This window comes from Lampetra planeri, chromosome 37 (genome assembly GCF_965212315.1).
Source record: "Lampetra planeri chromosome 37, kcLamPlan1.2.h2, whole genome shotgun sequence".
In the NCBI taxonomy this organism is placed as follows: domain Eukaryota; kingdom Metazoa; phylum Chordata; class Hyperoartia; order Petromyzontiformes; family Petromyzontidae; genus Lampetra; species Lampetra planeri.
This window is the reverse complement of record NC_136143.1, coordinates 7,086,310-7,106,424: the sequence shown is the minus strand read 5'-3', so window position 1 is coordinate 7,106,424 and position 20,115 is coordinate 7,086,310. Positions and strand designations below refer to the sequence as shown.

Sequence of the window (20,115 nt, the reverse complement as noted above, 5' to 3'; positions counted from 1 at the left end):
GGCCAATCAACAACAACAACAACAACCGCCGTTCGCCACAACGTGGCAGTGACGTCACAACGGCGCTTGTGCCAGGCTAGGTGCACCTCGACAGCCGCGCGCGCGCACACACACACACACGGACGTACACGTGATGCGTACCGCTGACATTTAAACCCAATTAAATTTAAATATCCGCTGTGCGGTTATTGCCGTGGTTGAGACACCTGCGTCGGTTAAATAAGTGAGTGCAAATTTTGTTTTCAATTACGCTCGAGAGCTCATAGCGATAATGACCGCAATTACAACTACGCATCTCAATCTAGGCTGAGCTCTCTCTCTCTCTTTCTCCCTGCTCTAGTGTAGCAGGCAATGTTTACCATCCTATGATTAAACCGTATTGGGATGCGCCCGATCTCATCAAGACTCGAGCTTGACAGGTCTCTGATATCACTCGCCACTAATGTTGTACGTGAGCGGGATATCAGATTTGGGTCGAACGGGTTCATTGGGCTGCCATGGTGGCGAGATGTTATTTTCCTCGCCTGGTATGAAGGAGGTCGTGGGTTCGATCTCGACCCTGACTCCTGTTGTATATTTGGAGTTTAAATGTCTATCTCTCCTTCACCGTGGTCCCGTGGGGGTTTTTTTCCAAGTCCTCTGGTTTTTCCCTCCACATTTACAAAAACATGCGTTTAGACTATTTGGCTGTTAAAAATGTCCACGTGATAAGTCAATTCGTTGAGATGTCATTTGTGACCAAAGGCACTTATAACCAAAAAGTATCTCAGTGGGCTTTACCTGGTTAAATAAAATAGTTTCGTTTTTAGTTTATTGCGCCATGCGCTAACTGCTGCACCATCGCTCCACCCGAATTGTATACTGTGTACCTTCCTTGCCAGTACAGTATATATGAAATAATTAAAACAGATCCAACGTCTAAAAGCTTAAGCCGGCAAACTAAATTTGTACCGTGTCTCTACATTAAAAAGAAAGTAACGCAATTGAAGCCAACATCTTATTGACTTGCCCGACCAATATCAACCAAGCAATATGAGATGTAAAGAAGCAGACTCTAGATCGAGTTTCCATCTTCTGTGTCTCATCAGCGCAGTCAGGCTTGCTAAACGAATGCCGCTGGCTGTCTAGATGCATGAGCACTGACAAACCTTAAGACTCGGAAGGTCTAAACAGGCCAAGAGTTTGCTTGGCTGAAATAAATGCTGCCGCTCAATTTGCTTTTGGAAAAAGCCAAAAGGTCGATGACTAAACGTCTTTTACAATCACACTCAGCTTTAACAGAAAAAATGTCCACATCTGATTGGGACCTTGTAGATAACATGACTGTTTCTTCTGCCGCGACAATGTCAACCAACTGTAAAGTTAACCTGATTGCTAAATTCAACATCCTGTCAAAAAATAAGCCAGATCCACGCATTAAAAAGTTAGATGCTAACAAGATTGTCATCAATCAGAGTAACAGCCCAGTTTCCGATAGCCTAAAATCGGTCCTAGCTCGAGGGCTGAACTTTGCAGTTACCCCCCAAACACATCCCAGTGGATGATATCCTTGCCCAGGTTGACGTAGCCCTCAAAGGTTTAGGTCACATCCCAGTGGATGATATTATTGCCCAGGTTGACGTAGCCCTCAAAGGTTTAGGTCACATCCCAGTGGATGATATCATTGCCCAGGTTGACGTAGCCCTCAAAGGTTTAGGTCACATCCCAGTGGATGATATCATTGCCCAGGTTGACGTGGCCTTCAAAGATTAGGTCACATCCCAGTGGATGATATCATTGCCCAGGTTGACGTGGCCTTCAAAGGTTTAGGTCACATCCCAGTGGATGATATCATTGCCCAGGTTGACGTAGCCCTCAAAGGTTTAGGTCACATCCCAGTGGATGATATCCTTGCCCAGGTTGACGTAGCCTTCAAAGGTTTAGGTCACATCCCAGTGGATGATATCCTTGCCCAGGGTGACGTGGCCTTCAAAGGTTTAGGTCACATCCCAGTGGATGATATCCTTGCCCAGGTTGACGTAGCCCTCAAAGGTTTAGGTCACATCCCAGTGGATGATATCCTTGCCCAGGTTGACGTGGCCTTCAAAGGTTTAGGTCACATCCCAGTGGATGATATCCTTGCCCAGGTTGACGTAGCCCTCAAAGGTTTAGGTCACATCCCAGTGGATGATATCCTTGCCCAGGTTGACGTGGCCTTCAAAGGTTTAGGTCACATCCCAGTGGATGATATCCTTGCCCAGGTTGACGTAGCCTTCAAAGGTTTAGGTCACATCCCAGTGGATGATATCCTTGCCCAGGATGATGTAGCCCTCAAAGGTTTAGGTCACATCCAAGCAGACGTGCCAAGATCTGAAATCGCCGCCATCCTCAAAAACGCTAAGAAACCCATTAGTAACATCAGCAGGGACGAGCGCTCTGAACTCGTTCAATTGAAAAAGAGGGATGACATTGTCATCCTTTCAGCCGACAAGGGCAATGCCATGGTCATCATGGATAAAACCACATACAACAACAAAATCCATGACCTTCTTAATGATGGCAGTCATACTAAAATCAACAAAGATCCTACCAATCTCCTGGCTACAAAAATCAATAATATCATCACTAATTCGACTTCTATAATCGAACCGACCAAGCAGTTCTTTCTAAAACCTTCGGCTGCGAGACCACTCAGATTTTATGGTCTTCCAAAAATTCATAAAGAAGGTACACCACTCCGTTTTATCGTTTCTATCATCAACTTACCTACCTAAAAACTGGCCCGATTTCTGTCTGAGACCCTGCTTCCATTCATAGGCAAGACAACTTCAACAGTACTTAATTCAGCTCACTTGGTTTCTCTAATCAAAGACATTTCACTGTCTCCAGATGATTTGCTTGTCAGCTTCGATGTATGCTTTCTGTTCACCAAGGTACCTATATCTGACACCATAGCAATCATTGAAGACTTGGTCCAACAGGGACTGAATCCTGATGTACCAACTTTGGTGAGGCACTGCCTTACCAACACTTACTTAATCTGGAATTGTACATTCTACAAACAAAATGAAGGTACCCCTATGGGTTCTCCCTTATCACCAGTGGTAGCGAATGTTTTCATGGAGAAATTTGAAACAGATGCCATCCTGAAATCCACCCTACGTCCTTGCCTGTGGAAGAGAAACGTAGATGACACTTTCGTCATCTGGCCACATGGCCAGCCAGCACTGAACCAGTTTTCCAACCACATCAATTCCATACACCCATCCATAAAATGCACCATGGAAGTGGAAAATGATGGCAAGCCTGATGGCTCGTTGGGACATTCCGTCTACAGGAAAGCCACCCACACGGATTCCTATCTAAAGCCTGACTCCCACCACCATCCGGCCCAGAAGAACTCCCTCATCAAAACGCTACACCATAGGGCCCGTTGCATCTCCGACAAGCGCCACCTTGCCAGTGAACTGGAGCACGTACACCAAGCCCTCAAGATGAATGGATACTCAGACCGCACAATCCGCAAAGCTGTAGCTCCAACCATGGGGAGACAACCATCTGAGGACCCAATTAAAACCGTCACCTTGCCATTCATAGCAGGTATTACCAAAAATATTTCCAAACTCTTAAACAAACACAAGATCCAGGTCCGATTCAATACAGTACACAACATCCGTGATTTGATCCCATCTGTAAAGGATGTCAATCCTGACATGCAATACCCTGGGTGTCTACAAACTAAGTTGTGTCTGCGGCAGCAGTTACATTAATTTCACGCTAATCTCTCTCTCCCTAATCTCCCTTATTAACACAACTGACGTGCTTGCGTCCGGGGATGGAATTCCTTTCCAGCTCAGACCCCGCCTGCTTGCCCTTCGCCACATAAATAACCTCTTGTTGTGACAGCTCTCTCGCTGGTTCAGCAGTTCCACTGCTGGATATTTTTTTCCGCCTGAGGACGACCGCTTGTGTTGTGATCGAAACGTCGTGATATATAATTTTTTTTATTTTTTTTTCTACCTACGTGACTTTACCGAAAGAACCAAAGAGTATGGATTCCTGCAGTCACGAAAGCTTCAAATCAAGATTAAAGCGTGACGTTTGTTGTTGTTCTTTTAAAACGTTGAATCTGGGTCGATTGAAATATTTGTACATACAGTATATATTGTTTCCCATAATACTTCACAACGAGGGGACAATACGTGTGTGTGTGATGTGAATTCTAGGTTTGAAGCTTTCGTGACTGCAAGGATTCATACTCTTAGTTATTTCGGTAAAGTCACGTAGGTAAAAAATGAAATTAAAATTAATAAAATATAAAAATAATAAAATCACGACGTTTCGGAGGCAACACAAGTCTCCGTCATCAGGTGGGACCGTCACAGCCAGATTTGCTGCATCAAGTGAGGCAGGGATTCCAAGATGCAAGCACTTAAATACAAGTTAAGGGGGAGGAGATGTGAAATTGTCCCAGCAAAGGCGTGCAGCACCAACATTTGCAGCCCGTTTTGCCTCCCAGTGTTCCTGGGTCCTTGAGTAACAGATGCCGCGGGCAGTAGCTAAGCAGCACTGAGGTTTTGAACTTAAGAGATCGTGGAGACGTCGCCACGTGGAGAAGGAATGAGTCACTACCAACTCGTTAAACCTGTGTGGAATTTAAGGGCGGTCACAATCCCAGACCCATGTTACCTAACATCGATACAGTCACGAGTAACAGTCGCAGCAGCGTCACCACAAAGCATTCATCACTTTTTGCTGTCACCTCAGAATCAGGTTATTGAAAAAAAACGATAGGAGTGCAAAGTATAGGACAGGTAAGACAATCACAAAAATACTATTAAAACTAAACTGTTTTTAGTGGTAGGAACCTTCTGGTTACACCAGCCCACAGGGGATTATTGTGTCCGTCTGTCCGTCGTGCAAGGAGGGGCTGGGTGGGGTGGGAGGGGCTGCGTGGGGAGGGGAGGGTGGGGAGGGGCTGGGTGGGGAGGGTGGGGCTGGGTGGAGAGGGGCTGGGTGGGGAGGGAGGGTGGGGCTGGGTGGGGGGTGGGAGGGGTGGGGCTGGGTGGGGAGGGGCTGGTCACCCCGTGGTGCCCTTATAAAACTCAACGTTTAACCTACTCACGCCGGCTTGTGCCCGCCCTCACAGTCGGCCATATTTGCGGAATACACCACGCCGCCGTTGACCCTGCAGGCCATTGACCGAGCAACCCAACGTTCCTACCAGCTCCCTCCGCAGGAAGAATGTGTTTTTTTTTTATCGGGTAAAGCCCACAGAGCTATTAGCTTCTGTTTAAAAAGCGACCTGGCCACAAATGATATCTCAATGAAGTGGCTCATCATGTGGAAATTTATAGCAGCCAAATAATCTAAAGCCCACCGTTGTAAGCGTCACACTTTTCCATATTCAGCAACAGCAGCACCACGATTACAATAATTTAACCTGTAAACGAGGAGCAAAAAAGTAATATACACTGTACAAAAATATTATTGCAGACCGGTAAAACCAAATAGTTCCAACAATACACAACAATGTGCACTGCTTATTACAAAAGCTCTCCGTGTGATGCATTATTTAAACTTTCGTAGGTTCACATTTTGCTCAGTGCATTGATGGTGACTGAAGGCAAGATGGCAACAATTCAGTTCTTCAGGAACTGGTGGTTTTGCAAAATGCTTAGGCTGAGCGCTATTGGACACTCGGTGCAAGGTTGTGTGTGTTGTTGATTACAGTATGTACTCTGATAACCGATACAACCACTCTTATCGTGTTTGTTGTTGTAACTTTCTGACCCCCCCCCCTACTGGACGTTTGTGAAAAAGAGCTTTATAGCTTATCGGATTCCTCCAGTATAAATAGATATTCTGAGTCTGACCATCACCTCCAGTACATAACCACCACTATCGCCAAACAATCACCAGTAATTATAAAACCACATCGTCTCATCAACGCCACCATGAAACCACCACCTCCATTACAACATTACTACCACCACCGTCACCATTCTCAATCCATAAACAACTCACTCTACGATCATTACCAAACACGAAGATCTCCCTCTCATCCGCGTATAGCATTAGCAACCTCTTCTTGGTTCTTTCGGTAAAGTCACGTAGAAGGGAAATAATAAAATAAAAAAAATTAAACCTAATAAAATTATATATTCTTATTTTATTATTTCCCTTCTACGTGACTTTACCGAAATAACCAACAAGATGAATCCCTGCAGTCACGAAAGCTTTAAATCTAAACATTAGCAACCTGTTGGGGCAAGTGCTGTTGTTCCATGATCAGCACCACTGACATCCATTACATAACCACTGCCACATTTGAGTCGGTTCCCGCGCAAAATGATCCGATTGTATAATCGCCGTCATGCCATCAGCGCCCTATTCATGAACGTAATATTCGTAATAATAATCTTAATGTAGTCTTTGTCAATCCACCGCTGTCAACCCTCGCGCTGATTGTTTAACCATATTTCGATTTAAAGCTTTCGTGACTGCAGGGATTCATCTTCTTGGTTCTTTCGGTAAAGTCACGTAGAAGGGAAGTAATACAATAATTAAAATAAAACATAAAATAATTCTCACGACGTTTCGGCTACAACGCAAGCAGCCTTCCCTTCTACGTGACTTTACCGAAAGAACCAAGAAGATGTTTAACCATACTTCACCACGCTGGCCAGCGCAGGCTGGTGGTGAAGGCTCCATGCATCACCGGTTCAAATATCACTCTGCCCGCATTCACGTTCTCCACGGCCGGGAGTCGAACTTAGATAGTCGAATTCACATGGCACTAAAACCCGATCACCCTGGCAATTTAATCACTAACGGACGAGTTAAAAGTTACAGGAGTTGGCTTTTAAACCGTGGCTGAGAAGTCCACACAGCGGTAACAACCCCTGCCCTCATTGGCAGGGCATGTAATAATTAACATGAACAACCCACACTTCGATTTAAAGCTTTCGTGACTGCAGGGATTCATCTTCTTGGTTCTTTCGGTAAAGTCACGTAGAAGAGAAGTAATAAAATAATAAAAATAAAACATTATAAAATAATTATCACGACGTTTCGGCCACAACGCAAGCAGCCGTCCTCGGGTGAAGAAACAGGTCTGTCAGACGCTGTCTTCTCGACAGACCTGTTTCTTCACCTGAGGACGGCTGCTTGCGTTGTGGCCGAAACGTCGTGAGAATTATTTTATTATGTTTTATTTTTATTATTTTATTACTTCCCTTCTACGTGACGACTTTACCGAAAAAACCAAGAAGATGAATCCACACTTCGTGCGGTCAACTCACTCGGGGGCATTTGCTAAGTTACGATATAAATCCTCCACACACACACAACAACAATCCAGCGACTACTAACTACAGCACCCCAACAGCCTCTGTTCTTCACCAAGTGGCGGTGACGTCACCGCGGCGACCGTGCCAGGCTAGGTGCACGCCCGGAGGGCGAGGCCACGTGAACGTGCCAACTGTTGGCAAAGCGTGTGGGGTCGCAACGTTTGAAAGCAATATCTCTAGCTCCAATGGCCGTGTTGCCCATGACAAGGGTCCATAATAACTACGTTGTTGTTGTTGTGTTAGATCGCTTAGATATATCGATGTGTCGTTAAACCCGCCACCACCCGACACAGCCAATTAGTAAGGTTTGCCACGTAAACAGAACGTGCTAATTAATTCTAGATTAGTAGGCTAGGCGTAGTCACAAACAGTACCTCTCCATAACAAAGGCTCAGCCTTTTGTTATGCAGTCTATTCTTAGTCCTCACCTTACCATATTAATAAAAGTGTGCCGTACTTGGCCCTTCCCATCTTCAACCATTATACTGTATATACGGAGTGGTAGCTCTTGTAATCTCTCATTTACTTGATACAGCTGTCGTGGCTGTGACGGTTCCACCTGAAGACGGAAGCTTGTGTTGCCTCCGAAACGTCGTGATTTTTATTTTATTTTACTTTTATTAATTTTTATTTTTTACCTACGTGACTTTACCGAAAAAACCTAAGAATAAGAACGTGCCAATTCGTCACTAGTACAGCACTAACCGGTGTGTTGGAGAGCCAAGCCACAACATTTACAATCCGAGTACGACGATTCGTCGGTAATTACAACCAGCTTCATCAGGCGACCGCCAGAGTATGTGGAGAAATCCTCCTGTTTCGTTACTTAAATAGAAGAGTGACGTCACTTGTTTTGCTGATCTTGCGCGAAGTTGGGGAGGGGATTAATGATTACGCATTTAAACGGCTGTGGGTATCCATTGCCGGTTCGACTATTTATATGGTAATCAATCTTAATTTTAGAACTTTCGTGACTGCAGGAATTATTATTTGTTTCTTTCGGTTAAGTCACGTCTAAAGATAAAATAATAAATTAAATTAAATAATAGAATAATCAGCGTACGTTATGCATGCGCATTATGCATGCCCGTTTGTTCGTGTACCTACTGTCGATTGTGTGCACTAAAAGAGCATTCCCTGTTATTGTTCAACGGGAACTCCAAAACAAAAAAAACCCTGTATCATGGATAACATTTGGTCGCGAAAGCCTACTGCGTGTTGAAATGTACAAGGGTGTCGTCACTTAAAGCGAACGTATTCGGATAACAAAAGCATTCCCCACGACGGACCCAGTCACCCGGAATGCGGCCTGACCTGTCCCATCTCGGCAGCTCAACGCGGGGTTGAGCCTGCGATGAGCCTGTTGGGTGTCCCCCACCGATTTCCCAACAGGGGCCGTCCATAAATGACGTTACGGGATCTTCTTCTTCTTGGTTCTTCCGGTAAAGTCACGCAGAAGGGAAGTAATCAAATAATAAAAATAAAACTTGCTAAAATAATTCTCACGACGTTTCGGCCACAACGCAAGCAGCCGTCCTCACCTGAGGACGGCTGCTCACCTGAGGACGGCTGCTTGCGTTGTGGCCGAAGCGTCGTGAGAATTATTTTATTATGTTTTATTTTTTAGTATTTTATTACTTCCCTTCTACGTGACTTTACCGAAAGAACCGAGAAGATGAATCCCTGCAGTTACGAAAGCTTTATATCGAGACGTTACGCGATTTTGGACGATTTTTGACTCCCCCCCCCCCCCCTCAAATATGATGTCACAAAGCTCTGCCCCCCCCCCCCCCCCAAAAAAACATGCTTCAAATCGCTTTAAACTATTGTCATTGTAGTGCGTATTTAATGTGGCGCTGCACTCTGATGTTGTAGGAGAAAACATTTATTACAACTTCTATTTAATTAAGTAAAACGTGTTGTCTATATTTATTTAAAGTTGCGCATTTTGATGTGACGTCACATTTCTCAAACCCCCCCTCCTCCTCGTCACACATCGTCACAAATGTCTGACCCCCCCCCAACCCCTAGGTGCGTGACGTCATTTATGGACGGCCCCCCCAGGAGTCGCGGAGCCGCGGCCCAATCGGTCGTACGGTGACCTCCAAAAACCGCTCAAGTCCGGCACCTTGAACGAGTGAAATTCTCTCTGCCCGTCGCCAGCCCAACGCTGACCGGGGCGGTGAAGTGTACGGGTCGGACAACTCTCGTTGACCCCCAGGACCCGTGTCGGACATCACTTTCTCCACCGCTGGATGTTGAACTCGGGGGGGGGGGGGGGGCGGATGGGGGGGGGTTGACCCCGCCGCGCCAACGCTCCCCGCTCGGCTGCACGGAAGCCGAGCGTGATCCCGCATACTTTTTTGTATGTTTAGCTTTTTGTCGTTGCCGATATGTTTCATATGTTTGATGTGTTTGCCATTCGCGTTGACCGTCGTTACCTACCGCACGCGTGCGTGTGACGTACACACACACCCCCACCCCCCACCCTACTCGAACCCGGACTAGGCACAGAAAAAAAACACTTTTGGCTCTGCCACCCACGCGGGCATGGATGGGATCGCGGTTGCGGTCTGCGGTCGAGATTCGGTCAATGTCGCTCAGGAAGTCTCGCTGTCAAACTTACTATAGCAGCCCGACTTATTGCCCGCGGATCAACGCCGCCACGAGGAGGTTGGTAACGAGTCACAACGGGGGGGTGGGGGGGGACACGCGCGTACGAAGAAAGAGAGGGGGAGCTGGAAAGAGAGCGAGAGAGCTGAGAAATAACGGGGCAGGATGGGAGGATGAGGTGGATGGGGAGGATGGGGTGGATGGGGAGGATGGGGAGGATGTGGTGGATGGGGAGGATGAGGTGGATGAGGAGGATGAGGAGGATGGGAGGATGGGTGGATGGGGTGGATGGGATGATGGGAGGATGAGGTGGATGGGGTGGATGGGGAGGATGGGGAGGATGGGAGGATGTGGTGGATGGGAGGATGGGGTGGATGGGGTGGATGAGGTGGATGGGGAGGATGGGGAGGATGGAGAGGATGGGGTGGGTGGGGTGAATGGGGAGGATGGGAGGATGTGGTGGATGGGGAGGATGGAGAGGATGGGGTGGGTGGGGAGGATGTGGTGGATGGGGTGGATGAGGTGGATGGGGAGGATGGGGAGGATGGGAGGATGTGGTGGATGGGGAGGATGAGGTGGATGGTGGCTGCATCAGAGCCTCGGCGCTGCTGCGTCGCGGAGCGGCGTCTGTTTTCACAGCGGCGGCGCTGAGAACGAGTCACGTGGTTGACGGGAGGCTTGAGATGGTTTCTGTTCGATACTCCCCACGGTTCACGAATCTGGGTTACTGTCGTTTAGAATAATCGATGCTTTTTGTAATATAAACTCGCTCTTTCGCCTGTCCCGTCTGGACTCTCGGCATCGTTTGCTCTGTCCGATGTGTACTGCCTCGTATGTGCTGTATCGTGCGTCTCGTTTATACTTCCAGTCTCGTATGTACGGCCCAGTTTGTAGTGTCTCGTTTGGACTGTGAGTCTCGTGTACTTCCTAGTTTGTCTGATCTGCACTGCGTCTCATCTGTACTGTTTGCCTGACACGCACTGCCCAGTTTGTGCTGTCTGTGCTGTGTCGTTTGTGCGGTCCTATCTCTACTGCCAAGTTCGTACTGCCCAGTTCGTTACTGTGCTGTCTCAACCGTGCTGCCTATCTTGAGATCGATTTCACTCGACCGTCATGTGTGGAGTGTTCAGACGCGCCGGTGTTGATGTGTACACGCGTGTGTGTACTTACAGGTGGTGGCCACCTGCCCAGGTGCTCAGGTGCACACGCGTTGAGATTACGCAAGTGTTCACGTTTTTGCAAGTGTTCATTTCCGGCAGGTGTCCACGTGCTCAGATGCACAGGCGTAGCGTTTACTCGGGTGTCCATGTGCATAGGTGTGCGTTGTGCAGGTGTAGAGCTACCCAGGTGTTCATGCGCAGAGGTATGTGTTTGCGTACTCGTGTGCATAGGTGCAGAGCTACTCAGGTCATCTTCTTGGTTCTTTCGGTAAAGTCACGTAGAAGGGAAATAATAAAATAAATAAAATAAAACATAATACAATAATTCTCACGACGTTTCGGCCACAACGCAAGCAGCCGTCCTCAGGTGAAGAACAGGTCTGTCGGAAAGACAGCGTCTGAATGAAGCGTCTCAATCATTCATTCAGACGCTGTCTTTCCGACAGACCTGTTCTTCACCTGAGGACGGCTGATTGCGTTGTGGCCGAAACGTCGTGAGAATTGTATTTTATTATGTTTTATTTTTATTATTTCCCTTCTACGTGACTTTACCGAAAGAACCAAGAAGATGAATCCCTGCAGTCACGAAAGCTTTCAATCGAAAGCTACTCAGGTGTTCAAGGTGTACAGGTGTACGCATGTGGCCGGGTTGCCCTGGCTGCTTGCTCACCGCCACGGTGGGAGATGTGTCTGCAGGGGAAATGCAGCTTCTTCTTCCTGTGCAGCACGGCAGGGTTCTTGAGGAGGAAGATCGAAGCGAGCGCGTAGACCACCAGCAGCGGCACGGCCACGTACAGCAGCAGTAGCAGACACATGCCGTCTCCCCTCTCCCGCAAACTGCACCGTCAACCTGCCTGCCTGCCTGCTCGCTCGCCGGGTTTCTCGTCTGCTCGACCGTGTGCCCTTCAGCCCGAGACGAACGTGGCGCGCTCCTTGAGATCGAGGAGCGCCGTGCCTTGACGTGTGACAGGTACGCGTTCCTGGTTGTGCGTTTTAAGTGTGTGCGCGCGTGCGTGTGTGCGTGTGTGTTTGTTCTGTGGTCGCTCACAGTACTTGTGCGGTACAGCAGTGTGTGTGTGTGTACGGCTACGCGAGTAAGCTCGTGTTTATATATATACACGCACACACACGCGCACACACATACACCTGTGGGAGGTGGGTGGTGTTTCACTCACATACCTCTGCGGGGGCGTGGAGGGCTAGAGGAGGGAGGGGGCGAAGTGCGTGATTGATATCACCAATAGGGTGGTTTTCAAAACTCGAATGACTGACGTTGAATCATTTATTCGTTATCACAAGTCACGATCGATCCGCTGCTGGATGAAAGCGTGCTCAAGCCGCCGTCGTTCCAGATTGAAAACGCGTTTCTTTGGGACTATTGTGTGTTTTGTTTTGTTGAGTTTAGTTTGTTGTCCTAACCACCCCCACCTCCGATTCGCACGATTTGCCTGCGTGCGACGCGCGAGAAGTGCACCACACACACACACGGCACACCACACACACACACACCACACACACCCACACCATACACACACACCACACACACACCACACACACCACACACACACCACACACACACACACCACACACACACACACACCACACACACACCACACACACCCACACCACACACACACACCACACACACACACCACACACACCACACACACACACACCCACACCACACACACACACCACACACACACCACACACACCACACACACACACCGCACACACACACCACACACACACACCATACACACACCCCACACACACCACACACACACCACACACACCACACACACACCACACACACACCACACACACACACCACACACACACACCACACATCACGGCACACCACACACACACACACACGGCACACCACACACACACACGGCACACCACACACCACACACACACACACACACCACACACACACACGGCACACCACACACACACGGCACACACACACACCACACACACACACACGGCACACCACACACCACACACACACCACACACACACCACACACACACCACACACACACCACACACACACAGGGCACACCACACACACACACACACACCACACACACACCACACACACACCACACCACACACACCACACACACACCACACACACACCACACACGGCACACCACACACGGCACACCACACATCACACCACACACACACACACACCACACACACACGGCACACCACACACACACACCACACACACACGCGGCACCCGTCTCCCTCGCGACCACGCGATGCCACGAATCCACGGGGGTGGGTTCCACCGACAGCCACGCATCGCTCCGTCTCCCTCTGGTCGACGTCCTTTTGTGTCGCGTTCGCAGCGCTCGGAGATGGCTCCGTCACCACCCCTTGGCGTCTTCACGCCCGAACCTCACGTGTAACCTCGACCGTGATGAACGTCGCGAGCTGCGATAGCAATCGTCGACGCGATGTTATTTAAATTCATACTCTTGGTTCTTTCGGTAAAGTCACGTAGGTAAAAAATGAAATTAAAATTAATAAAAATAAAATAATAAATTTATTGATTTTTATTTCATTTTTTACCTACGTGACTTTACCGAAAGAACTAAGAGTATGAATCCTTGCAGTCACGAAAGCTTCAAATCTACAAGCTATTTAAATTCGCGAGTGATGTCTGAACGCCGACGCTTGTTGCCGGGGACAAGCGCATGTTTGGCTGAGATCGAGACGGAATCCAATGCGTAACGCGTGATTTTGTTGTTGTGGTTAGTCCTTACATCTTGACTTAAAGCTTTCGTGACTGCAGGAATTCATATTGTCTGGCTCTTTCGGTAAAGTCACGTAGATGTGTTCAAAGAAAATAATTATACAAAACTGCGACGTTTCGATCGCAACACAAGAGATCGTCATCAAGTGGAAGGAGGGCGATCGCTTGTGTTGTGATAGAAACGTCGTCGTTTTTTGTTGTTATTTGTTTTGTTAGTCCTTGTTCATCATTTTTATTCTTGGTTCTTTCGGTAAAGTCACGTAGATAGAAAATAAAATTATAAAATGTAATTTTAAAAATTAAAATGAATTGAAAATAACAAATGCAAAAAAACCACAATCATAAAAACGACTTTGCCGAAAGAACCAAGAATATACATTATTTTTATTTTCACTTAACAAAAAAATTCCATTGAGAGAGAAAGAGAGGGGAGCAGGGGGGGGGCGTGGGACTGCTCTAAAATAACCTCCCTGGGTGACGATATCCGTTTGGGCTGGGACACGAGGCCTTTATCATAATTATTTACAGCGCTTCGTCACTCACCGCAGCATGAAACTCTCCCTGCATGTCCACACGTCACGTCGGGTGTGGTGGTTTTGGGGGGAGCGGAAGGGTTGTTTGACCATACTTCACCACTCTTTGTCAGTGTGGGGTTGTCGAAGGGCAGTTGCGGGGGTGGGTGGGGGGGTATCCATCAGGGGGTTCAGATATCACTAACCACTGATATGGCAGTCGTGGACCGGGAATCGAACTCAGGTGGCCGGTATGGAGCGCAATGGGGGAGCGACACGCAGCTTATTTTGAAATACTTCAATTCCATTCGAGAGATGCCAATGACTGATCTCAAGGTGACACCATCGACGAGAATTATAAGCGTGACATAAGCCGAGTAGTTAGGCAAAATATGATGCAATTTTATTTATAGGCGCACGGGATATGAATCATATTTATTCTTTGTCAACAGCAATTCCCGTGAATTTTATGTGAGTCAACTCTGGGTGTCTGTCCCTCGCTCCGTTTTAGAACTGAACCCTTTGAGCCGGTGCGCTTTTGATGTGACGTGAGCGTGTGATTGATGGCATAATCATAATTATCACCACCATCACGCGTACTTTCCCCCCAAAAAAATATAAACTTGCCTGAGCTGACGAAAGCTCTGACAGCTGTCGGTCTGTGATCCCCAAGCGATCTCTCTTCGATAATTGACCAGATAAATTTGATCGTGTGTACGTACGTGCGCGTGTGTGTGACAGCACTGTGGTTAAACGGCGGGGATATTACGGCGTCCGCGTTGCATTACCACGTCCATTGTCGTTCCTGTACCCTGCTCCCACGCCCTCTGGCCCCCCAAAGGCCGTCCGCTGACGCTCACTGAACGGCCAGTGGCTTCGATAGTCGCTCACAACTCGCGCGGCGGCCGTACTTGGAGGCCTTCATCCAGCATTAGGGTGACAATTGGAGGGCCCTGCATGTGTTATGCGGTGAATGTAGAGCGGTATCGAGTGGCTGCAGGTGTCACACATGGCCTTGGCTCGAAAAGGTCTCAATTTAAAACAAAAGACACATTCGCTATTCACTACTCCACACCTTCATTCGTGATGTTTGTTGCTGTTCGCTTGGTGTTTTGGGCCTGCGCTCAGCAAACCGCGATGAAAATTAAACTTACTATCACCGCGCGCGTGTGCTTCATCTGTGCTCTGTGCAATCGTTGTAGGAGTTGCGTGCTGTATTTACAAGACTGCAATTAAGTACCTTGACAATACAGGGACTCCTCTACTTACGAACATCCTACATACGAATTGTCAGAGACACGAACAAACCTGGTCCGTACGTCCAATTGCCTGTTCGGACCGAGAGTCGTAAGTTCAACCGCCGTGCAATAGATGGCAGTGGTAGCATCTACATCTACAGAACGTGAAGAACCAGTTGCATCTACATCTACAAAACGTGAAGAACCAGTGGCATCTACATCTACTTGAGATTATACAACTTTTAAAACCATTCCCCGTGTTTAGTGTAGATGCCGTACAACACGTTTGGAATCGACGGGAGTAAAGTTGGACTTACGAACAAATCGACTTACGAACAGTACCTCTGGAACCTAATTCGTTCGTAAGTAGAGGGATTCCTGTATGTACCCGAATGTTCAACTTCTTTTGCACAGCAACATCATGGCCGCACCTTTTACCTATTTACAACCACGGGACGTTCGGCCGATTGTAAAACGTGTAACACGTAGGCTTTCGCGACCAATATCATCCACAATACAGGCTTTTTTTGTGGGGGGGGGGGGGGTAGAGTATGGGGGGGGTTGGTCACGTGGGAGGAAAGTAAAGTTCCGAGGTGGGGCGGGGAAACCCATCCGCAGATCGGAGGGGATAACCCAGAAAAATAAACCCGTGGCCAGGTTGACGTGCGGCAGCATTTGTGTGAATGCATCTTTTTACTGCCCTTGTAGTGCACCTATACTGTATTTGATGCAACGCTTACATTCTTTTTGAAGTCAATAGGGGGAAGTTCACGGTTGACGCACTCCTTCTGTAGGGAATTGGGTTTTCTTTAAGTCACTAAATGTGTGTTTTTTTAGAGATGGAGTTTTTTCAGTGTTACGGCCTTCCAGTTTCAAACGCACTCAAAACTAAATTGAAGTTCAGTTTAACACATAGTAGCTTTCGCGACCAATATCATCCATAATACAGGTTTTTTTGGGGGGTTGTATTGCGTAAATATATAAATGTGTCGTAAAACCCGCCACACCCGACACAGCCAATTAGTAAGGTTTGTCACGTCAACAGAACGTGCCAAATCGTTACTAGCACACCGGTGTGTTGGAGAGCAAAGCCACAACATTTACAATCTGAGTACGACGTTTCGCCACTAATTACAACTAGCTTCATCAGCCGACGGCCAGATTTATGGAGAAATCCTCCTGTTTCGTTCGTTAAATAGAGGGGTAGATGTGATGACATCACTTGTGAGCCCTTCTTGAGCGAGGTGCCAGGTGCACTTTGAGGCCACGTGAAGTGTCGAAGACTGGCTGACAGGAAGTCACGGGACAGACCCAGGAGGTGCCATGGGTTCGCTGACTGAGATGACTGGTGGATGCACCCAGCTGTACCCCCGACTGTGCCAACTTGCTGGATTTTATCCACCCGGCGCTCCACTCGTTGTTGGGAGCGTCGCTCCTTTGCCCTCCGACTGCCTCCAACTGCCCAGTTAGCGTCCTTTACGAGCCTCCTCCAGAGAGGCCAATCTTGACACCGCTGGTACCAGTCTTTGGCAAGTCCACTCATCTCCATATCCTCTCACACCAGTACAATTCTTCTCCAGCCCATGTCGTGGGCATGCGGGCTACGTGACCCAACCAACGCAGCCATGCCTGCCGGAGGAGCTCACTGATGGGAATGTGTCCAGATCTTTCAACGATTTGTGAGCTCCTCACACAATCCAGCCTGCTGGTTAAACCCAGGATGGATCGTAGGCACGCCAGCCTGAATGGTTCTAACCTGCGCAGATGTTTCATTAGAAGGGTCCACGTTTCACAAGCATGGAGAAGGGAGGGCATGACTGTGGCCGAGAAGACCCGAAGCTTCGTGCGACGCGACAGATCAGGTAACTTTCACACAGCGTTACGCAGCCGATGAAATATGCCACCCGACTGTTTCGGAGTGAGACCTCTGCTGTCAAACCGGAGTTAGTCACTCCCACACACATAAGTACACGTGCGCACACCACATTTTTTTTTAACACTGAGTTTAACATGTTTCATTGTAATTAGTATACCTGTTTAATTTAATGAACAATCTGTTTTGTATGTGCATTGTTCTTTTTTATCTTGATTTGAAGCTTTCGTGACTGCAGGAATCCATACTTTTTAGTTCTTTCGGTAAAGTCACGTAGATTATGGAAGCTTGTGTTGCGCCCGAAACGTCGTGATTCATTTAACTTTATACCTACGTGACTTTACCGAATTATTATTTTTTGTTTGGGTGTGGTTTTCATCTGAGCCCTCTTGGGTTTCCAACCTTACCTTGGGTTTTATTATTTGCACTTCTTGTCTTTCACTTGTCTCTTTTGTGCGAATAATACAAATCTAAAAGTCAGCGGAGGAGGCGGTGGCTCATGTGCACGTCACACACACACGCACCACCCCACAATGCTTTGCGAGTCGAGTCGGCGGGGCGTATGAAATGTGGGATGAATGAATGCAATGCACTGCACGGGGATGAATGAATGCCTGCACTGCACGGAGTGCCCCATTGGTAAAACGGATCCCCGAAGCGTGATGAAAGGCGCGCTGCTCGGCCAGCGTGAAAACCCGGCCGTGCATCTCGGATATAGCCAGTGCCTCATCATCAGAGCGTCTGTACTGGTGGAATGCGATGAGCTGTAAAGCTCTTTTAATCACGGATGTCCAGTAACGTTACAACAACAAACAATGCAAAACACACGACAGTAGTAAACAGTATAAGAAAGTATATTCTTTGGGTCTTTCGGTAAAGCCACGTAGATAGAAAAATAATAGAAAATATCACGACGTTTCGATCGCAACACAAGCAATCGTCATCAGGTGAAAAAAAATAGCGTGGAGAGCTGCTGAGGCAGGAACAATATACGGTATATATATTGTTTTTTTTTTATCTACGTGGCTTTACCGAAAGACCCAAAGAATATTCATTCCTGCAGTCACGAAAGCTTAAAGTGAAGTATAAGAAAGGTAAACAAATCACCCAAACGGATACAAATAAAATAAAAGTAAACCATGCCCATCCTACCAGGCAAAGCCCACTGAGGTTTTTACTTGTTTTTCAGAAGGGACCCGGCCACAAATGATGGGTCAACAAAGTGGCTTATCATGTGGACATTTACAGCAGCAAAATCATCTCAATCATCTCAATGCGTGTTAATAAATGTGGAGGGGAAAAAAAATCGGAATACCCGGAGAAAAAAAAATCCACGCGACCGCTGGGAGATAGAGAGAGACATTCAAACTCCAAATATACAGCATGCGTCAGGGTTCGGGGTCGAGCCCACGCCACTCTGCATAGCTGGTGCGGAGGATAACATCTCAGAGCCACCGATGTGAATTGACTAACTTACGAGAAAATCCGCAGACTACCTGCTGGATCTCCTCTCTGTTTCGAAGAACAAATGTGACCTAAAGTCTTCCTCATTTACCAGCTTCACATTCCCTATTGCCGTACGAATACTGGAGGAAGGGGCCTTTGCTATTGATGCCCCCAGGGTCTGGAATGCTATCGCCAATAAACTGCAACTTGGATCACTACCTGTGAGATCTTCACTCAAAACTGCTCTAGGGGATTCTAGATTTGAAGCTTTCGTGACTGCAAGGATTCATACTCTTTGTTTTTTTCGGTAAAGTCACGTAGGTGAAACAATTAATAAAATAAATGAAAACAACTCAATTAAATCACGACGTTTCGGAGGCAACACAAGCCTCCCTCATCAGGTGTAAAAAGGCACAGCAAGATAACTAGTAGCGAGAGTTATTTGTGTTGAGACATTGTTACATAGGGTCAGAGAAGGGGGAGGAGCCAAGCAGGACGGACGCAGGATGAGGGGGGGGGTCAGAGGTCGCAAACGGGTTTTGATTCCTTACCCGTACCCGGCCGCACCAGGGTCGCAAACGGGTACCCGTACCCTACCCGATACCCGGCTACCCGTACCCGGTCGGGTATCGGGTAAGGTACGAGTACCCGATTGCGACCTCTGGGATGAAGCCATGTTGCAGGCGCGGGTGGGTTGATTCAAGGGTGAGAAGAGACAAGACGTTGGGAAATGAGTGACAAACGGTGACTCACCAGTGACTCACGGCCTACCAGTACCCGTACTCGGCCGCACCAGGGTCGCAAACGGGTACCCGTACCCGGCCGGGTACGGGTAGCCGGGTATCGGGTAGGGTACGGGTATCGGGTACCCGGTTGCGACTTCTGGGGGGGGGGGGGTGGAGCCAGGCAGGTGATAGAGAAGGAGGATTTTGCTGTTTTTTCCTGGATTTTTCTGTTTGCGCGTAGTCACTTTAAGATGTTTTCTTGTTCATGTTTTTGTTTGTTGCGGTTGCAACCGATTCAAGAGTCGAATGGCTCACAGGGCTATACCAAATAAATGAATTGAAAACTTTCGATTGAAAGCTTTCGTGACTGCAGGGATTCATCTTCTTGGTTCTTTCGGTAAAGTCACGTAGAATGGAAATAATAAAATAATAAAAATAAAACATA

The 20,115-nt window shown here is 47.7% G+C and overlaps 1 protein-coding gene across 1 annotated transcript in view; it reads right to left on the bottom strand.

Moving 5' to 3' along the window:
* The window catches only part of LOC144730995 (lysophospholipase D GDPD1-like), a 32,998-nt gene extending 20,770 nt beyond the window's left edge, over positions 1–12,228 (bottom strand). The window contains exon 1 of the mRNA XM_078611938.1: positions 11,775–12,228. Within this exon, the coding sequence (XP_078468064.1) occupies positions 11,775–11,919 (145 nt within the window). The 5' untranslated portion in view covers positions 11,920–12,228. The remainder of the gene's footprint in view (positions 1–11,774) is intronic.
* Positions 12,229–20,115: the final 7,887 nt, after the last annotated feature.